This window comes from Ascidia mentula, chromosome 5 (assembly GCF_947561715.1).
Source record: "Ascidia mentula chromosome 5, kaAscMent1.1, whole genome shotgun sequence".
Classification (NCBI taxonomy): domain Eukaryota; kingdom Metazoa; phylum Chordata; class Ascidiacea; order Phlebobranchia; family Ascidiidae; genus Ascidia; species Ascidia mentula.
This window is the reverse complement of record NC_138570.1, coordinates 8764319-8783038: the sequence shown is the minus strand read 5'-3', so window position 1 is coordinate 8783038 and position 18720 is coordinate 8764319. Positions and strand designations below refer to the sequence as shown.

Below are 18720 nucleotides of genomic sequence, written 5' to 3'. Positions count from 1 at the left end.
TTCCCTTCTCTAGAGGAGGCAAATGTTAACTATTTGCGATAACATAATGTGAACCTTTTGGCAAGGCGCAAACTCAGATAACGTTTAGTTCAACGTATCTATCATGTCCTGCAATGAAAGCTGCTTTATCGCGAAGGGCATCATTTTTGTCTTTTGTACTACAAAAAACGTAGCTATAACTTCTGAATAAGCACCAATATTACATACAAACGAATGTAATCTTTATTAAATAGCTTTGCTTCACGAAAAGTGTATCGAAATATCAGTGTATCAAAGGGGACTGCGATTTTATATGTGTGTGAACACGCTGGAATTTGTGAAATTTCATTCAAGATTACTGCACAGAACAAACGCCACACAATCTCAAGCAATAACTTCGGCTCGCTCCTTGCACACGAGGTAAAAGACAAGTCCGGATACAATCAAGGCGAGCAACTCGGAACGAATCCACAACTTCGATGACAAACCCTGAAAACAAATGAGAATTAGCTAGGTTACAACGCTAAGTCAGAAATAAGGCAATTAATGAGACCTGTTTTTTTTCAGGATTGGAAATAATGCATGTACATTGTTACTGACGCTGCCAGGCATATTTTATTAACTTTATTTTAGACGTTTCTCAACGTTTCGGCTGTTATGCAGCCGCCTTCATCAGGAGGTAAGAAATGTGGACAAAGTTGAGGCACATAAACATAAACAAAGAAAGAACGCTACAAAAGAAAAGAAGTGAAAAACGATAAGGGTGAACTGTTGCCAGAAGAGCAGTATTCAGCAATAATAATGCATGTATTTAACAACCGTTCTGAGCTTTATAAATAAGCCTAATTTAGTGACAAGTTATTATTGGACAGGTGGTTTGGAATTATAAATAGGAAACAAACAAAAATATGAGTTGTTATAAAAACAGAAAGCCGCAGCTAATTCTTTAATTTCTTTTTTATGGAACTTACTGGGTGCTGAAATTCTACGTTAAATAGATCTTTAACAGTGCTCGTATCCTGATCACTTCTGATTGCTTTCCTAATATTTGAATATCCTTCTTCATCAAAGAACCTTTGAAAAACAAAACATTTAAACAAGTTTACAGGTATTTTTAGGGCTAATATTTACCTGATTTTGTAACTCCTACTGGATTTTGCCAAATTGCTTGTCCAACTTATTTGAAAGTTGTTACCCTCTGGTGACCTTGTAACAGGAACTTGGTTCCCTTCAATATCCGCAAAAAGAAGCAGGCCCTAAATTGCAATTGAATTTTCAAATTTGAATGAATTAATATAGTAACTGGTTTCATTTTTTAATTGAACACATCTGTGGTTTAATCTAATGGCTTCCATGTTTGGATGATGGGGTAGAATTGATTTTAAAGACCAACCACTTACATATCTTGATATGTACACAATAATATCTTTTAAATATAACATAAAGCTAAATCACACGAAAAACAAAACTTACATCGATATCATTTTTGCATTTGAGTGTAAATTCAACCACAACTGAAGCACTTTTACTCAGCTTTTCATTGTTGCTGACGTAATGTGAAAATGTGGTAGTTGGCTGAACACAAGTGTTCCCTCTTGTAGCTATTGCATTAAACAAGGAAACAAAGTTAATCTAAAATTAACCAAAATAGTCGGTTTGTAAACCACATATGCTACATTAATATTTTTTCTATACACAAAATCGCTGGCACAAATAAATTAATAACACACAAACTGCAACAAATAACCAGAAGAATCATCATGCACCCACCTTGGTTCAAAGCACAGACAACAGCCAGTAGTAAAACAGCTTTGTAATACATCACAATGATCTGGCATTTATTTACAAACTGCACAAAACCTGCGCAAAAAGTTTTAAAAATTAAATTATTAGTAAAGAAAATAAACAGTACAAAACCAAATCAACATCTTGCAGCACAACTGGATACGCTACGCGCTTTGAACATTCGCTCATCCGTATCGGTTGTTTAGATCCACACCAATAGAATTCAATTTCAATTCAACCTAAACCTTCCCAACTACTACTATTTTGAAATAAAATTCGCAATAAAATTTCATAGTTGCATTAAAAATATGTTTCTAGGAATAAAATTGTTTAATTAAAATATTAATGTGAAATTTACCCACACAGTTTTGGATTAGTCGCACTTCTACCCACATAAAGTCAACGTGGCAAAGTGCTAACGTGTGTGATAGGTGTTGTCACAAAAAAACTTTCCTATTTTGACAACCTGCCTGTCAAATATTATAACAACTTAATCCACCACTGTTTTTTCTTTTGTTACATTTCCTGCGGTTTGTTACTGCGATAGGTTTGTCTTTTCCGTCGATTTACTGTGTAATATTGACTAGAACTAGTGATGTCTTGCTCCGGATCCGGGTACCCGGACCCGGACCCGGACCCGGCCGAATATTGACCAATTATCAATATCCGGACCCGACCGGATATTCCGCTTAATTTTACCGGATAGTTGTCAAAGCATTTCCCAAATTACTCTTTTTGGGGACCCAGCTGTTATACTCGCCGACTTCCGATTTTCCAGTTGCTTGTTTTTACGGTTTTTCGTGACGTGTTATTCCATATTAGTAAATACCCACGTTGATTTGTTCCACTCATGATAAGCTAATCTTAACATAGGATTCTGTTTGGCTATGAAACACTTTTGCCTAGCGGTAAAATACACGCTTGAATCGGTGTTAAGAAACTGCCGAATCCAAATTATCCGGCCGGATTTGATTGATAACTATCCGGATCCGACCGGGCCGGATAATTTGGAACTGAGAACATCACTAACTAAAAAGTTGACTGCAACGAAAGTAAAGCACCCCATCTCCAAGTTCCTATTTTTAACAACATTTTTGTTTTTCGAGAATGCGATGGTGCTGCTACGGAAAGGGTACCCAAAACGATTTCAATCTACTTTTGTATAGTCACCATAAAGTGGAAGTCTTTGCTTGGGTCAGCAAAGTCATTTGTTAGTCACACCAGCTGCACTGATGATACCTTATCGGTCGAAACAGTGGCCATTTCTCTGAAGCTTGTTAAACTGTTACATTTCTGTTACGAAACTGTTTTTGTTGAATAAATACTATTAAATGTACAGGACACTTGTGCGTGGTGATTTTGTTTTGCAAGTTCAAAACAGCAAAGAGTTGAACTTAAAATAAGCCAGTGAATCTCTATGAGTGGTTAATTTGATTAGACGGGAACTGAACGTAAACCAAGAAAAAATATATGTTTTATTAAAAACGAGTCGAACCTCAAAAACCCCGAAAGGGAACTGAATCCGTGGGACAAACTGTTCGATCATGGTGTGGTGAGTCGACTAATGGGGTGTGTACTAAGTGCATTGCAGTTCGAATCTCTGGTCAAAACCAACCGTTGATATGTTTCGTTTATTTGAAATTTATTGTTGACCTGGTCTTTGTGAGTAAATACTATAATTTACTCTATAATTCATCAAACTTCTCAAGAAACCAAACCGTCTGTGAACTTTTTTGTTTCAGAAATAAAATTTTAACCTTTCCCTCATCGGTTTTGCGCGCATGCTTCTTTCCAAACCAAAGTTGCTTTTTTGCGCGCAAAGTTAGGCAAGTAATTGTTGTGTTTCACCAAGGATCACGTCCTTTGTATTTTGTTTCCACCAACCCAACTACCAATAACAATGACGGTGAGTGCAGTTAACAATTCGATTGATAAATTGGTAACGGTAAAGTTGATTTGACACTTGTTTTTATATGTGCAGACTTTGCCTATGAACCCAAAGCCCTTTTTGAATGCGCTCACCGGAAAACCTGTGTTGGTCAAGTTAAAATGGGGGATGGAATACAAGGGTTATTTGGTGTCTGTGGATGGCTACATGAACATGCAGTTGGCCAACACTGAAGAATACATCGAAGGTGCACTTTCTGGACATCTTGGTGAAATTCTGATCAGGTAAATATGGGCACCTTGTGCAGAAAGATTGGGTAGTTGGTTTGGCTTCTGTATTTACAACAAATATTAAATAACCAGCAACAATGGTTTGGTGGAGAATGGAAAAAAAAACTTGATTGTATAAAATTTCTTGCAGATGCAACAATGTTTTGTATATCAAAGGCGTGGAGGAAGAAGATGAAGATGGGGAAATGAAAGAGTAATTTTTGTCGAGTTATTTTTAAAGCTTACTGATCCACTTTTTTACAACTATGTCTTTATGTGCACCAACATAATGAGTAGGTGTTGTGGGCAGTAGCTTCAATTTTGTGCTTCAGTGCATTTTTCGTAAATATTACACCAAACATTGCAAAATGTTCATTCAATTTCTGATACCTGGGATGATTCAGTTGAGAGCAGGGTTTTCAAATAGCAGTTATTCATATGATATGGTTCTGTACTGTCCAAGAATATGAATTTATTGAAATTTTTATTCCAGACAGGTGTTACACCAGGGTGCTATTTTTTAGGAGTATTAGAAAACGGAGGTGCTTTTTACTAAAATAGTGCACTGGTAAACATTTTACTGTGAATTTCTGCAATCCCTTTGACAAACAAACCTAATGGGACTAAAAAAGGTCATCCTAAATCAATAATCAGGAATATATTTTTTTCCCTTTGTCATCAAAAGGCAGAGTAACCGGTAATTATTTTTGGTTCTAGGTCGGTGCTTCCGAACCTCAATTCTATCTTGTACCATTTTCAAGAAAATTGTGCAAACATCTAATTGATTGCAAACCATTGCATAATTTTTGGTTTGATCAATATGCAAGCAGCACAATAACAGTTCATGAGTTATTGTAAGAATTTCATGTTTTAACAAATGGTGTGCCAAAGTTGTCAGAAAAAATCTTAAGCAGGCTCAAATGCATTACAAAAAAGAAATTGCACAGTAACCCACATCAGTCCCATGTTATTTGAAAACAGTCGAAATATTGGGTGAAATGTTTATTACGGAAACAGATGACAATGAATCAAATGCTTGTCTTTTACCTGAAATATAAATATAGTGTAAAGCCACTGTTGCAAACTGAAAAATTATCAGTACAATATGGTGGTAACATCAGAAAAAAGCCGCAATGTTTCTTCATGAATATCGGACGGTAATTCCAATTTTTCATCATTTGTTAAATTGTTCTAAACCATGTATAATAGTTCTGTAGTGTTACATACCTTTAGTGGTAAAACGAAATCTTCACACTTGTTGATACACCTGCAAAACAAGTTGATAAATATATAGTACATCCACTGTTGCAAAGTTAGTAATTATCAGTATCATATGGTGGTAACATCAGAAAAAAGCCGCAATGTTTCTTCATGAATATCGGACGGTAATTCCAATTTTTCATCATTTGTTAAATTGTTCTAAACCATGTAATATATAATAGTTCTGTAGCGTTACATACCTTTAGTGGTAAAACAAAATCTTCACACTTGTCGAATCGCCTACAAAACAGGTTATTAAATATAGGGTCAAGCCACTGTCGAAAACTTAATAATTATTAGTATCACATGGTAGAAACATCAGAAAAAAGCCGCAAGGTTTCTTCATGAATATCGGACGGTAATTCCACTTTTTCATCATTTGTTTAGTTGTTCTTAACCATGTATAATAGTTCTGTAGCGTTACATACCTTTAGTGGTAAAACAAAATCTTCACACTTGTCGAATTGCCTGCAAAACAGGTTATTAAATATAGTGTCAAGCCACTGTCGAAAACTTAATTATTAGTATCACATGGTAGAAACATCAGAAAAAAGCCGCAAGGTTTCTTCATGAATATCGGACGGTAATTCCACTTTTTCATCATATGTTAAATTGTTCTAAACCATGCATAATAGTTCTGTAGTGTTACATACCTTTAGTGGTAAAACAAAATCTTCACACTTGTCGAATTGCCTGCAAAACAGGTTATTAAATATAGTGTCAAGCCACTGTCGAAAACTTAATTATTAGTATCACATGGTAGAAACATCAGAAAAAAGCCGCAATGTTTCTTCATGAATATCGGACGGTAATTCCACTTTTTCATCATTTGTTTAATTGTTCTTAACCATGTATAATAGTTCTGTAGCGTTACATACCTTTAGTGGTAAAACAAAATCTTCACACTTGTCGAATTGCCTGCAAAACAGGTTATTAAATATAGTGTCAAGCCACTGTCGAAAACTTAATTATTAGTATCACATGGTAGAAACATCAGAAAAAAGCCGCAATGTTTCTTCATGAATATCGGACGGTAATTCCACTTTTTCATCATATGTTAAATTGTTCTAAACCATGCATAATAGTTCTGTAGTGTTACATACCTTGAGTGATAAAACAAAATCTTCACACTTCTCGAATCGCCTACAAAACAGGTTACATGATAATTTAGTACAATCATAATGGTAGTTTGTTCTGGCAAACAGTCAGATAAAATGCCAGTTTACCGATCATAAGATAATTATTTTTCGGTAAATTATTCCAAATACAATCATCCTTCTGCATAAAGGCTATATTTCACAAAAAAGTCAAAATAGCTTAAACATGTTTAAGACTGGGACCATTAACCTGCAAACTTCATTTTTTGAATTACATTTTCTTTAAAAGAATCTATTGCTATATCTTCATCAAAAAAAGTCAAGTCAGAAAATAACAGCCAATATATTTTCTGTCAGCAATATCTGATGGTAATTCCAAGTGTTCATGAGTTATAATTAAGAAAAGCAAGAAAGGAAACCAAATTACCTGAACAGGCATCCAACATAATTCGAACAAATCCTGCAAAACAGTTTTGTTAGCGTCTTGCAGCATGAAACAACAAATTTCAAAACTCACCTTTACAAAAGTAGGTACATGAATCATGAACGAAACAATTATCTTTCGAATCAAAATACAACACACAATTTACTAGGTTATATATCTTTTATTTCTCATCATTACGATAAAAATCGCACAGATAAGATGTTCTGTTGTGTCAGAAAAGAAACGCTTCCAGCAGCTTAGTCCAACTGTACAAAGAATTAACAATTTAAAAAAAAAATTTCAACAGATTCACTCCATAGTTTACCTTGACAAAACCAATATCTTTGGCAAACTCTCTGAAGCACTGCCTTTGGATGTTCAGGCCATATTTTCTGATAAGACCATGGCGGTTACCGGTGATGCGACTAAACATAATCATGAAAACCCATGTTAAGTTGTCAGGACAAAAAAAAAAGTTTACATGGAGCATTTTTGTTGAAATTTGTATAAACTTCAAATCGTTTTTATACGTACTACAAACGTTTAGTGTATATGTTAACTAAACATAAATTACTTTATTACATATTGAAAACATTTCTACTGAAATTACGCACCAACATCGCGATCCACGTCCATATTTTCGAGGGTGAGAATGCCAGATATTTTGGTGACCCATCGTGCTTGTTTTCGAAGCGAGAAAGGAAGCATTGTTGCGAAATGCATCATGGGTAATTTAAACCGGTTACTGGAGGCGCTTTAGCATTTTGGTATTACATTTCTATTAAACTTATTATGACACCTTTGGCAGCCACCTAGGTTGATCCAGTTGATGATTTCTGGCGTATTTTTACCGTGCAGCGCAACCGACATTCTGCTATCTAGATTCTAGATAACGTCACATAAAAAACAAACATCCCGAATAACACAGATCTTTCCCTAATTTGGATAATTTTTTCAGTTACATCGAATTCTGATTGCATGGTTTTTGTTTCGTTTCCAGGGAATGTGTCTTGTTATGTGAGATAAGACAAATTATTTGATACTTTTTGTATAATTTCTGTCTCTCCAGTAGTTTTGCTTTTAAACCACAAAACCTTATGATGTCTTTGCTGTAGCCTGGTTATCTCGTTCAAGTTTCGTCTTTCAACGCGCAACAATTATCTCTTTCTGCGTGTGTAATTTTTTGTATCGTCGTATATATTATAACACTTTTTACAAATAAATGGACATAGACCTCAGATTTTAAGACTAAGAAACAGATGACAGGCTCACAAGGCTTAGATCTGCTGGCCTTTGCAACTGCCGTGGACCCGTCACGTTTATGAAAAATGCAAAATAAAATATCTAATTTGAAGCAGTTTAACTTGAGTTCTCTTGGGATTGGGTGACACAACCTTGTTTCTGCTTCGATTGTTTATTCAAGCCGAAAATAAGCTTTTGTTATAATGCATGCAAGTTTATCTGGATTTACACAATGTGGGTATCCAAAAAACCGATGTAGTTTGCAACCTTTGTGTACACTCCGAGAGTGTCGAGACGTGTGCAGCCGGCACTGGTACCAAATGAAACTATACCATTCATATACCACTTGTTTGTATTAAGATCTCTAAACATCAGTGGTCCTCCTGAATCCCCTTTACACGAATCTCTACCACGATCTCTGTGGGTCAACATGGATAAAAAGGCATATAAGTTGTATCACTATACATGCTACTTCCCTATGCTAATTTAAAAAGAGGCGCATTTTTTTCCGTAAAACAATTATTAATTTTTTGTTAGAATCTATTTCTTTTTACCTCACACTACATTATATAGCTATAGCTTATGTGCTAACAGAAATACACTCACACGAATCCAGCACATATCATATTCAATGTTATTTTAATTCTTGAATAGTTTGGATCATTCTTGGTTTGCTTGGCAAAGGAAGCAAGACATATAGTTCGATTGACAAATGGAACTCTGGTCATCATCAGCCAAGTTGAAGGAAGATTGTTTTCTGTTGTTTTTTGTTGTAACGAAAGCTTAGTCAATGGGCAAAAACGTGGTTATACCGTTTTATCTTTTAAGAAAATTGCTGAAACGTAGTGAAAAAAACATTGTACGTCCACTGACCTGTTTTTCCCCAGCCAGTGATAATTCCCCTTTTTTGATATCCTTCTCTTTGCTGCGCCCCATATTCGGGAAGTAGTTGTTGTCTTGGCGTTCGAGGAATACAAATTGGCCGGACCTCAAACACATTTACATGACCGAAATGATATAATGAATAAAATAAAAAAAAATGCGACCAGTGTCAAAAGACAGGATCTGACAAATGAAACGTATGATGGGTGATATAAAAAACCTTACATATTGTCCTATAACCGCACTAGCGTTCAGTTTGATAACAGCAATGTCATCATCCATAAGATTGTTCAAATCGGGGTTAACGAAAAGAGGATGCGAAGTAACTTCGATTGCACGAAATACCTGAAAGTTACAACACAGTTAGTGCAAAATGTTTTAACCAACCGCATGTAGGTTGTGTGTCTCATCACCTGCATGTGTGGATTGGGTGAACCCAACCTGTCGGTCACACCGAGGAAAACGAGGAAGTTTCGTAGCCTGTTGGATATTTAAAGTCAATGAAAGGTGGATTTGTGAACAACGGTTTTCGGTCAAGCGATTGGGCTTGTTTAAGTTTGAGAAAGAAGATTGTCCGTATAAGTGGTGCTAAAGTAGCCTATAATACGCTGTATGTGATACAAAGCAAGACATTTACCCGTCTGGTACGCAATGAGCGGCAGTGACCACATATTGTGTTTCAACCAATGATCCGCCACAAAATGTCGAACTCTGAACTCCACGACTGGCTGTATAAGTATAAAGAACATAGTTCTAGCTTTGATCATTAACTTCAAAATACGTCACCTAAATCAAGAAAAGCCATCCAAGGCCACTCTCCGACTCTAGCCTTGCGACCACCTATAATTTGAGCTCTGGCAATGGACTCTGCAACTGTGTTTTTCTTTCCACAATCTGGGGATCAATTACAGCTCAGTTACAATTGGTAACAAGTGGAAGTGTGTTGTACATGTGGAGAAAAACCATAAGCCGATATCAAAATAACATCCCCTTATGAGGTATCAAGATAACTTCTTTATAGATTCTTAACAGCATCATGAAATGATTTTCCTCGACAAAGGTAAAAAGTTTAAACTATCACCTATCACACAGAGAGGTAAGTTATCATTGTAGACAATGGAGATTCTATTGACTGGTTGCCATGTCTGGTCGTCCTCACACCTCCATGACGTTGAACCAGAATTTAGCTCGTACCTAAAGGGAATACAAGACAGCAGTTGGACCTGATGAGTTATCAGCATTCACACGTTTTTTTACCATTCTATGCACTCAATCTCCAAGGTTGATCCGTAGGTTAAATTAAGGTTTTCTGAGTTTTGTACCAAGGAATTTGGAATGTTTAATAATTGCTCAGGTCTCGGGCAAACTTTAACTACAAAGCAAAAAGAATATATTTAATTTGTAATATGTTTTACTGCAACGAAGCAAAGAATTTAAATATAAAATTTACTCACTTTCACATGTTGGTTGGTCGTTGTCCCACGATCCATCAACGCCACACGTAAGTGTGTCCGACCCAACCAACCTGTATCCCCTATCACATATAAACTCAACCTCGTCCTCGTATTGTAAGAACGACCTGTTGATGTCCGGCAATTGAATGGCGCCATTCGCCACGTCTTCAATACCGGGGCATCGCTTTCCTTAAATCATTACATAAACAACATGTTCATTGGAGCAAACGAGTCATACAATCCATTAGCTGCAGTATACAGTATGCACACTGTTTCGACCTATACAAGGTCTCAAGGTCTCGTCAGAGCAGCTGGTGACTGTGGCAGTAAACTAGCTGATAAGCCATGAACATCTTTCAATTTGTCAATATACGATCCGTTAATCGTCACCATCAAGCAGCTGCTCTGAAGAGATGTCATACGTCGAAACAGTGTTTATACTTTACTGCCTGCAACTCAACGTGCTCATGTGTCACAAAAATATTTTCTACTTTAAATAGGTGTTAACTTTGGGGAACGAACTTGTGATATCGTAGTAAAGTTTGTATCCAGATTTCTCCAACGACAAGTCGGAGTGGAACTCCACAATCACGGAAGGAGAGTTCAGTTGCAACCAACTTCCGTTGCCCGGAGCACTTGATCCGCAATATTTGGTGGACGCACCGTCCGGAAGAAGTACCTGAGTTGTATAAGGTTACTGCAGCAGTTTTGCCCAATTTTTGACTTATACCTTCACCCAATCGTATGAACAACCCTCCTCGTAATGATCCTCGATGTCAAATAAAATATCAAACTTTATGTCTAGGACGTAACCGGGAGCTGCCTGCCGATTGTAAATGTTTTTAATGGATTTTGATTAATCATTGGTCAAAGCACATGTCTTACTTGTATGGTACGTTGACAGTTGGCAAGTTTTGAATAAGGTTGAGGGTAATCTGAAGACGAAAGTGTGCCATTTCCCGCAGCAATGATTACAGACTCTGGGCAACGCGCTATAAAAATGTTGTGTTAAACATTGCACACGCGTTTAAGTGGACAAATGTATGCAACCACGCGCAAAACTTCGCATAAAATTTTTTTGCTTCGACAAGAGATTTACCAACACAAGTGTGCAAGTTTGAATGCAATGTAAAATCTGGTCTACACGAGCAGTAATATGAACCAGGCACGTTGTTGCAGTACTGGTTGCACATGACAACCCGATCCCAATCTACTTCATTTGCCATGCGCTGGAACTCTTTGCATTCGTTTAAGTCTGTAAAAATATAGTGTCAACTAAAATGGTGCCTGAGGCAGTGATGCTTAAACCTGTTTATTCTGCGACGACATTTTAAAAGTGGAATTTGTAAAATGAGAAATACATGATAACATGTAGAAATATATGCGTTCCATAATGAATCATGTAAGTGGTATTTTAATTTGGCGACTCATAGTTTGAGAACGCATTATAGCTAAAACCATTTTCTATTTGCAAGTTTACATGAAACGGGGTACAAAAGTCGAATAGAGAAACTGTCACAAAGTTTTTTAACATTTACTTACCCTCCTGATGGTAATGAGCAACAAATCCGTGCGGCTTTGGATCCTCATTTGAATAATCCGAAACAAACTGAATCAACATTTCATTGCTTTCTGATCGAAACACTTGGCCATGCCTTGGAGCTGCTGAGCTCATTTCACCCATTTTCCCGCAGCACCGTCTCCCGTTAATCTAATCAGCATAGAAACATGAATAATGGCATTTTCTTCTGCTCAAGCCGCTTTTGCACATTATTGTTCATCATTAACCGTTTATTTCAATAGTCAGAAAATAACTATTGAAATGAGAAATGTTACACTGTGATCGAGAATGACATGAAAGATACATCATGACCCAGCTGCTAATTATGGTCTATACACAAAAATACATACAATTATACCTCAATGTAATCATATATGCACGACCGATTCGCTTCTGCATCGTACGAGTCTTCTACATCAAAGACGGTGAAGTAGAGGCGAACCACGTAACCATTAGCAACGGTAATGTTCCAAGTTTGGTTCAAGTTGTTCGGGTAAGTTCCGGGATAGGAGTCACTCCTGAAAGTTCCGTAGATCGCGCGAATGTCTTCGCACTGACAAGTGGCAAGCCAAGCGAAGAACAACGCCGTTGCTGCACATTTGAGGCTAAATAGCACGATTGTGTTTGCTTGTCTTAGAAATTACAGTTTATGTTATATGTTGTTTCAATAAGACACGCTGGTTTCTTTCGTGTTGATACACAATTAGTTGTGTTCTGTTAACTAATCTACAAATATGATTTACAAATTGCCAAATATGCGTTCTCGATATGGTAACATGCACATGCTGTACGTGTAGGCATCTGAATTCACTTTTTTTCACAACTAATTTTTATTGCGTCTTATCTTTAGCCATTTAATAAATCTGATGCATTGTTCAAAAATCTGCTATACCTTTTTCTTAGATTATTCGAATTCATTTGGTCACTTAAATGGGAAATGTGTTAACTGTGAGTTGTATCAAACAAGGGCAGAAACTACAAATACAGCCAACGTAAACGTAAAAGGGCAGAAACTATAAATACAACCAACTTAAACTCGTTGTAGTAATCATAATTACTGTTGGTCGAACCAGATTCACAAACCTCATGCATAAAGCAGTCAAAAATGACCGAAGCACAATTGCATATTGTTTTGCGAATTTGGCACATGGCGAACTAATGCAACTGCATGGCAGATGTTGACAACACAAAAGCAACATCTATACAAAGCCTAAGACTTTAATTATTTATTTACCTCATTCTTATAGTCTACAAGCTTCTTGGTTGTGGATGACGCTTGACAAATGAGCTTCACATTAAAACTTGGTGCAGACGCAATGCGAGATACATAGCTGAAGGCTAAACAAAATGTGGCTGTTTACGGCTTAGGAGACTTGAAATTGCTCGCAGGGAAACGCGTGGTTTTGCGATGCAACGCATAACCTTTCTAAGACCAGACCAAGAGCATCAGTAAAAAAGTTTATTTTATGATTGTGAACGGTTATTGCAAAGTCGATGTCAACCACGACAGATTTTTGTAGATTAGAAAAGAAAACACACAGGTTACACGGCTAAACGCAGTTGAACAAACACAGCAACGAATATGTCGGTTAATTGAACGAAATGAAGGGTAAACAAAGTTTGGACAATATGCGTTAACACCACTCCACTTCACATGTCGGTTTTCGGTCTGCCAGCCACGTACTTTGCCACTCTCTCATTGGCAAATATCTTTTCCTTCATGGCCAAGAGACGAGGTGTTTTATCTGCGATATCACCACGCTTGCACTGCAGATAATCGAGGCAGGCGGCAATCACTATGTCCGCGCTGCTGACCTAAAAACACCAAGGTTTGCTTTGCACACATTGGCGGGAAAAGACTAGGCCTCGTGAGAAAAGTCAAAAAATACCTGCGGCAAAAAGAACTCGCCGTGTAGTCTTCCTTCAATTACAGCCAGCATGGGAGGAATGACTTCATTCACAGCGACGCTCATCAGTTGCTTCTGTATGGCAAGAGTTTAATTCGGGCGTAAAGATAATTTTTACTACTGTTTCGAGCAACAAGGTTCGTAATCTACGATTTAAGCTTTACTTTGAGTGTAAAATCGTTGTAACCACCTCACCTTTTTCTCTTCGTCCTTTTCAGTCCATGGCAGTTTCATCATGACGTCCTGCATTGCCTCGCAAACTTCATCAGCCTTTGCAAATTCCAAGTCGTCCTTTCCTGCCAAGTTTAAGACACGTGCAAGGTAGCGTCCAATCGAAGCACTTTGCGCAAGCCTCACTCCATCGACTTCCAAAATCGGCAGTTGCTTGTAAGGCATATCTGCGAACAAACGTAGGCTACTGTGTCGCATGCTGATCATTTGCCGCCTGGCATTGCAAAAAGATAACATTATCTCACCATTTTTGAATGCCGGCCATTCTTGGAACGAAATTCTTTTGTCTTCGAATTCAACCCCAGCGAAGTGGAACATCAAACGGATAACTTCACCTCGGCCTTTTAAATCGAAATAATAAAGCTTGTAGGTCGGCATTGTCGCTGTAGTCTTCTTATCAACAGGCTTTAAGCACGCAGTTAAAATCGTGGCAACTGGATCTGTCAGTTAAGCTGTATTTATGAGCTGGCGGCAAGCTTTACGCGAAAAACTGAAGGAAGTGAGCCGTGCAAAATTGAGAACGTGCTTGCGCAGGGCTCAAAATAAGGTGCAAGCTCGTTCGTTTGTCGGCATAAAAAAGTGGCATGTACTCGCTTGTGAAATTGTTTAAGTGTAAATTTAAATTGGTTATTTCTAAACCTACCTTAAGAGATTTGCAGATTAGGTTTTTGAAATCAAAGAGAAAAAACAAAAATTATTAACTTTTTTCCCTGTACACAGGCTTCATTTGCTTTGAGTGACTGGGCAAAAAGCGAAGCCCATCCACTGCTTACAACCACGTTGCGCAATTTGTTTGTCAGCAAGTTGTGCAATCCTAATTTATGTCATAACACGCCGTTTTGACCAAAACTTAGTTGCTTGTTAATAACCCTGTATAGTACATGTTAAATTTCCCGAACTACCACAACTTGTCACCTATGCTACAACACTCGCAAACCCCTGATATATCACAACCGTGAGTCACCGTCTACCCCACAATATGTGGATACCTCGGTTTATTGAACAAAATCTTTAGACTTTGGACATGCTATTCAACGGAACAGCCAGAAAGGATTGTATGACGGTGTCTTGGCAAATGCAGTTTTAGTCATATAACTAGGGTTACCAGCAGCCTACACCAAACTAGCATAAATGTTCATTTCAGTCACTTTGCCCAGTTTTGGAGGTGACATATTACGCATAACTCATAAACATTCAATGACAATTAATTTTTTAGCCTCAAGCGCCTGATTAACCACTAGGCAAACAAGACATTTGCCTTAGGGACGGGCAAAAAAAACGGCCACCAAAATAGCTTCAAAGTGAATGTGACACGTAAAAATTAAACTTGTTAATAATTAAACTAAGAAATGTTCATAACTTCAAAAACATTTTTGCGAAAAGTAGCTTGATATGGCGACTGGTTTATGAGATACAGCTGATTGAGTCGGATTTTTACCGCTGCGAACGAAATCGTGCGAAAGCAAGATTATTGTTACGTGACGTCATAGAAGGCGCTTTGGTCGTACGAGTGGTGGCAGCAAGCTTTATGCGTACGAATGGAAAACATCGCAAAACTGGTTGAGTATACAGTTTCGACCTATTATGTCTTATTTATTTGTGTAATAATAAAACAGTTACTGGGACAGGGTGTTCTTGTTGTTACAGCATTTATGATCGCTAACGAGACACATGAACTTTTCAAAAGACGACAGAGACAACCGTCAATTTAGCATTGTCGTTTTGTCCACTCGCAGCAAAAGATGGAAGTAGGTCAATTGAATTTCGAGGCTGCCAAAGACCGACAAGAAAGGCCCACCAAATTAGCTGTTTATTCAACACAGCACAGTTGTTCTGTCGTAGTACCACTTTTTGTCTGGCAGTAGCGTTGCCTACGAGTTCGCGTCATAAATGATTTATTTAATTCGCCACAATCAACCACTAATGTATTTTTCGCAATATAGTTCGTATGACCAGAAATGTTGGATTCATCAAAATAAAGTCAACACAAAAGTAAGGCTAAAGATATGACATCACGCCCAAAATGACGTCATATAATGTCACTGAGCAAAGAAACGCACCATCCCCGTCTTGCCGAAGCACAGAATAATGTCGTTTGCCTTCGTTCTTCCGATAATTAGGGACAAATAATCCAGTGGTTTGTGACGTCACAGTGACATGTTTTTATGTGATGTAAAACCTTGTCCTGACCTTTGGGGTGACGTAATCTGTGGATTCTCCTATGTTGGAAACTATTGGATATCTGCAATATAAGGCGCCTTCCCCTATCTAAACAATGCATTTTTTCGACGAGAGCGCCTTGTGTGATGTCATTTTCTCCACAGCGCAAAAGGTTTACGATTTTTGGTCGATTTTTGGGTACTTTACGTGCAGTTTTCTACAATTTTTAATGTGGTATATGTGTATTTTCTTTCACGTCACAGTTTGCCTTCAGTCTATTATACTAAACTACGCAACAACAATCCGCGTTTGATCGAAACAAACGGTATGGCAACCCTACATATATAACCGCGAACAGAACTTCTTCCACTTACCGTTACAATACATTATTTGTTTCCCTGTTTTGTTTTCACTTTCACTGCGTTTGCTGAAAACCCTCGTTTTGAGAACATATCTATAGTTGGATACAGTTTCAATACCAACACTATTACCTATTTCTTTTCGTGATATCTCGGTCGCGGCAAAATATAACAAAGTTGATTATCGTGTTTCTGATTTATTTCACTGTCACTGGAAAACCAGAACAACCTCCATCGCAGGACGTAGTAGGATCGAAAAATCACATGCTCAGGTTTTTACTTATCTACAATATGTCGCAGTATACATTAAAGCAAAAAAAATGTCGCGCAATCTTCATATCGCACATCAGTATATAGCAACGCAATGGAGAAGTTAATATGCAAAAATGTAAGACCAAATAGCCTAATACACTGCAAATTGTGAGCAGCATCAACACAAACGATTGGAAAGAAAAACTATTTTGTGCTCCTGGGGCGAGTCGCCAAATATTCCGCTATCTTTTTGTTAGAAAAAACTCTTTCTTTAACTTCGGCAAGTCGTGGGACAGTCTTCAAAGCATCTTTGTCGATCGATTGGAGGTAGTCCGCAAAGTTTGCTACTGCTATATCAGCAAAACTTACCTAAAAGTTTTTGTATTTTAACCAGGCATTAATTTTACTGTGATGTGAAGTTTATAAACCGTAGGCAAGAAATATTCATGATGAAGTCTTGCTTCTAAAACCTTCAACATCGGGGGAATTGTTTTCGTTACAGCGAATATCACCATTTGTCTCTGAAACATAAACTTTTATGTCAATCAGACAAACGTGGAGTTTCAATATATGCGTGCAAAGTTTTGTTACCCTGTGACGACACAAGGACAAACATTATGCCATGTGGACAGTCTTATTTCATTGGTGCTAAAAAGCGGTTTTGAAACATGTTAATACCGTATTTATGAAATAACTTATTACATTTGTGAAAAAACTGAAAAGTGACAAAGTGGACTTTCATGCATTTTAACATGATATTTCGTTTTGATACTTAAAGAAATCGTGTGATTGTTTCACCTTATTACCTTATCACATGTCCTTCCTGTACCTTTTTTTCTTTGTCCGTTTCAGTCCAAGGCAGCTTGAGCGCGATATCGTGTATCTCCTCGACCACTTCGTCGGCCTTCGCGAATTCCCAGGCGTCAGCGCCTCCCAAATCAAGAACTCTCGCCAAATATCGGACTATTGCTCCACTTTGTGACAGTTTTACTCCGTCCACTTCCAGTACCGGCATTTGCTTGTAGGGCATGTCTGTATGCACGACACTACATATAAGCAATGTAAATGGAGAAGACAACTTTGTTTACCGTGCTTAACAGACGGCCATTCCTCCAAGGAGATTCTTCGGTCTTCAAAGTTTATCCCCGCGTAATGCAACATTAGCCGAATGAGTTCCGCCCGTCCTTTAAACGCGAAGTAGTAGAGTTTGTACGTCGGCATGTTGCCAGTCAGAGAAAAGGATGTAGTTGTAATCGTTTCCACCCCTGCAGGTTTAAAGCGATATTCCAAAAGCAGTTAATATAACCAAAAACATGTTTTAGCAACAACGTATAGAATGTACTTGACTGTTGCAAATTAAGCGGCGGAACTCTGTATGGTTTGCTCACAGGTTGGTGTCGAGATTCACACGTGAACGGAAAATATGCAAGGAAACAAAGCGGTCATTTCTGTTTCAAAACAGCCGTGCTACATTTTACTAATTCGTAACATTTTGATGATTTTTGTCGTTGTTGCATGAATTGTGAAACGACCTTCGGTCCTTAACTTATGCCTTCTGGAAGGGTTTCGTGATAACATTTACAAGTTTCCCACAATAAAGTGTTTTATAAGAAAAACTTGCATAATCTTAGATGCAAAATACTTGGAGTTGACAACCTTGGATAGAAATGCTAAAGCTAGAATGTTGGACTTGCAACTTGCATCATATTTACACAAAGGGAAACGTATCAGATTGCGGAAGTCAAAAAGCGTGTCGTTGACCGATTGTTTCCGTGTTTACAACCTCGAATGGAGGAAATAGATGTAGTTCATTTCATAGGAGGTATTTATTCAAAAATAAAACAAGAGATGATGTTGAACGCAAATACGAAAGGTTGTAAAGTTATACAAAAACAACACTGGTAACTTGTGTACAGCGATGTAGTGGAATGTACATTACTATGTTTTGAGATAAGACGGCTTCGTAGCAG

General features: G+C 37.6%; 6 protein-coding genes and 1 long non-coding RNA gene across 8 annotated transcripts; 1 reads left to right on the top strand and 6 right to left on the bottom strand.

The window, feature by feature from the left end:
- Positions 1–204: 204 nt before the first annotated feature.
- Positions 205–1860, bottom strand: LOC145903343 (translocon-associated protein subunit delta-like). The gene is made up of 5 exons (XM_082991420.1): positions 1750–1860; positions 1453–1580; positions 1111–1235; positions 951–1053; positions 205–468 (listed from the first exon to the last, which is right to left on the bottom strand). Exons 1-5 carry the CDS (start codon positions 1799–1801, stop codon positions 364–366), a joined length of 513 nt encoding a protein of 170 aa, XP_082847546.1. The 5' UTR covers positions 1802–1860; the 3' UTR covers positions 205–363.
- Positions 1861–3527: 1667 nt separating this feature from the next.
- LOC145902609 (small nuclear ribonucleoprotein F) lies at positions 3528–4294 on the top strand. Its single transcript, XM_082990645.1, has 3 exons — positions 3528–3670; positions 3746–3936; positions 4073–4294. The coding sequence occupies exons 1-3, from the start codon at positions 3665–3667 to the stop codon at positions 4137–4139; spliced, it is 264 nt and encodes an 87-aa protein (XP_082846771.1). The 5' UTR covers positions 3528–3664; the 3' UTR covers positions 4140–4294.
- A 516-nt stretch (positions 4295–4810) lies between these two features.
- LOC145902392 (uncharacterized) lies at positions 4811–5599 on the bottom strand. Its single transcript, XR_014402601.1, has 3 exons — positions 5382–5599; positions 5149–5188; positions 4811–4968 (listed from the first exon to the last, which is right to left on the bottom strand). It is a non-coding gene; the product is annotated as an uncharacterized LOC145902392 (long non-coding RNA).
- Positions 5600–6863: 1264 nt separating this feature from the next.
- Positions 6864–7402, bottom strand: LOC145902391 (small ribosomal subunit protein uS14-like). The gene is made up of 3 exons (XM_082990338.1): positions 7317–7402; positions 7028–7127; positions 6864–6968 (listed from the first exon to the last, which is right to left on the bottom strand). The coding sequence occupies exons 1-3, from the start codon at positions 7376–7378 to the stop codon at positions 6960–6962; spliced, it is 171 nt and encodes a 56-aa protein (XP_082846464.1). The 5' UTR covers positions 7379–7402; the 3' UTR covers positions 6864–6959.
- Positions 7403–8112: 710 nt separating this feature from the next.
- Positions 8113–13164, bottom strand: LOC145902557 (mannan-binding lectin serine protease 1-like). The gene is made up of 17 exons (XM_082990577.1): positions 13076–13164; positions 12200–12446; positions 11823–11991; positions 11380–11535; positions 11166–11272; positions 11011–11103; positions 10803–10959; positions 10281–10469; positions 10084–10198; positions 9908–10020; positions 9613–9720; positions 9464–9554; positions 9240–9306; positions 9052–9171; positions 8818–8932; positions 8551–8701; positions 8113–8362 (listed from the first exon to the last, which is right to left on the bottom strand). Exons 1-17 carry the CDS (start codon positions 13078–13080, stop codon positions 8170–8172), a joined length of 2196 nt encoding a protein of 731 aa, XP_082846703.1. The 5' UTR covers positions 13081–13164; the 3' UTR covers positions 8113–8169.
- Positions 13165–13285: 121 nt separating this feature from the next.
- On the bottom strand, positions 13286–14492 carry LOC145902675 (hematopoietic prostaglandin D synthase-like). 2 transcript variants are annotated; one of them, XM_082990745.1, is made up of 4 exons: positions 14225–14473; positions 13944–14146; positions 13731–13823; positions 13286–13656 (listed from the first exon to the last, which is right to left on the bottom strand). In XM_082990745.1, the coding sequence occupies exons 1-4, from the start codon at positions 14355–14357 to the stop codon at positions 13492–13494; spliced, it is 594 nt and encodes a 197-aa protein (XP_082846871.1). In that variant the 5' UTR covers positions 14358–14473; the 3' UTR covers positions 13286–13491. The 2 variants fall into 2 exon arrangements, with proteins under 2 accessions (XP_082846871.1, XP_082846870.1); XM_082990744.1 differs by having other exon boundaries at positions 13944–14492.
- A 2462-nt stretch (positions 14493–16954) lies between these two features.
- On the bottom strand, positions 16955–17971 carry LOC145902846 (glutathione S-transferase-like). Its single transcript, XM_082990942.1, has 4 exons — positions 17839–17971; positions 17580–17782; positions 17179–17271; positions 16955–17119 (listed from the first exon to the last, which is right to left on the bottom strand). The coding sequence occupies exons 1-4, from the start codon at positions 17969–17971 to the stop codon at positions 16955–16957; spliced, it is 594 nt and encodes a 197-aa protein (XP_082847068.1).
- Positions 17972–18720: the final 749 nt, after the last annotated feature.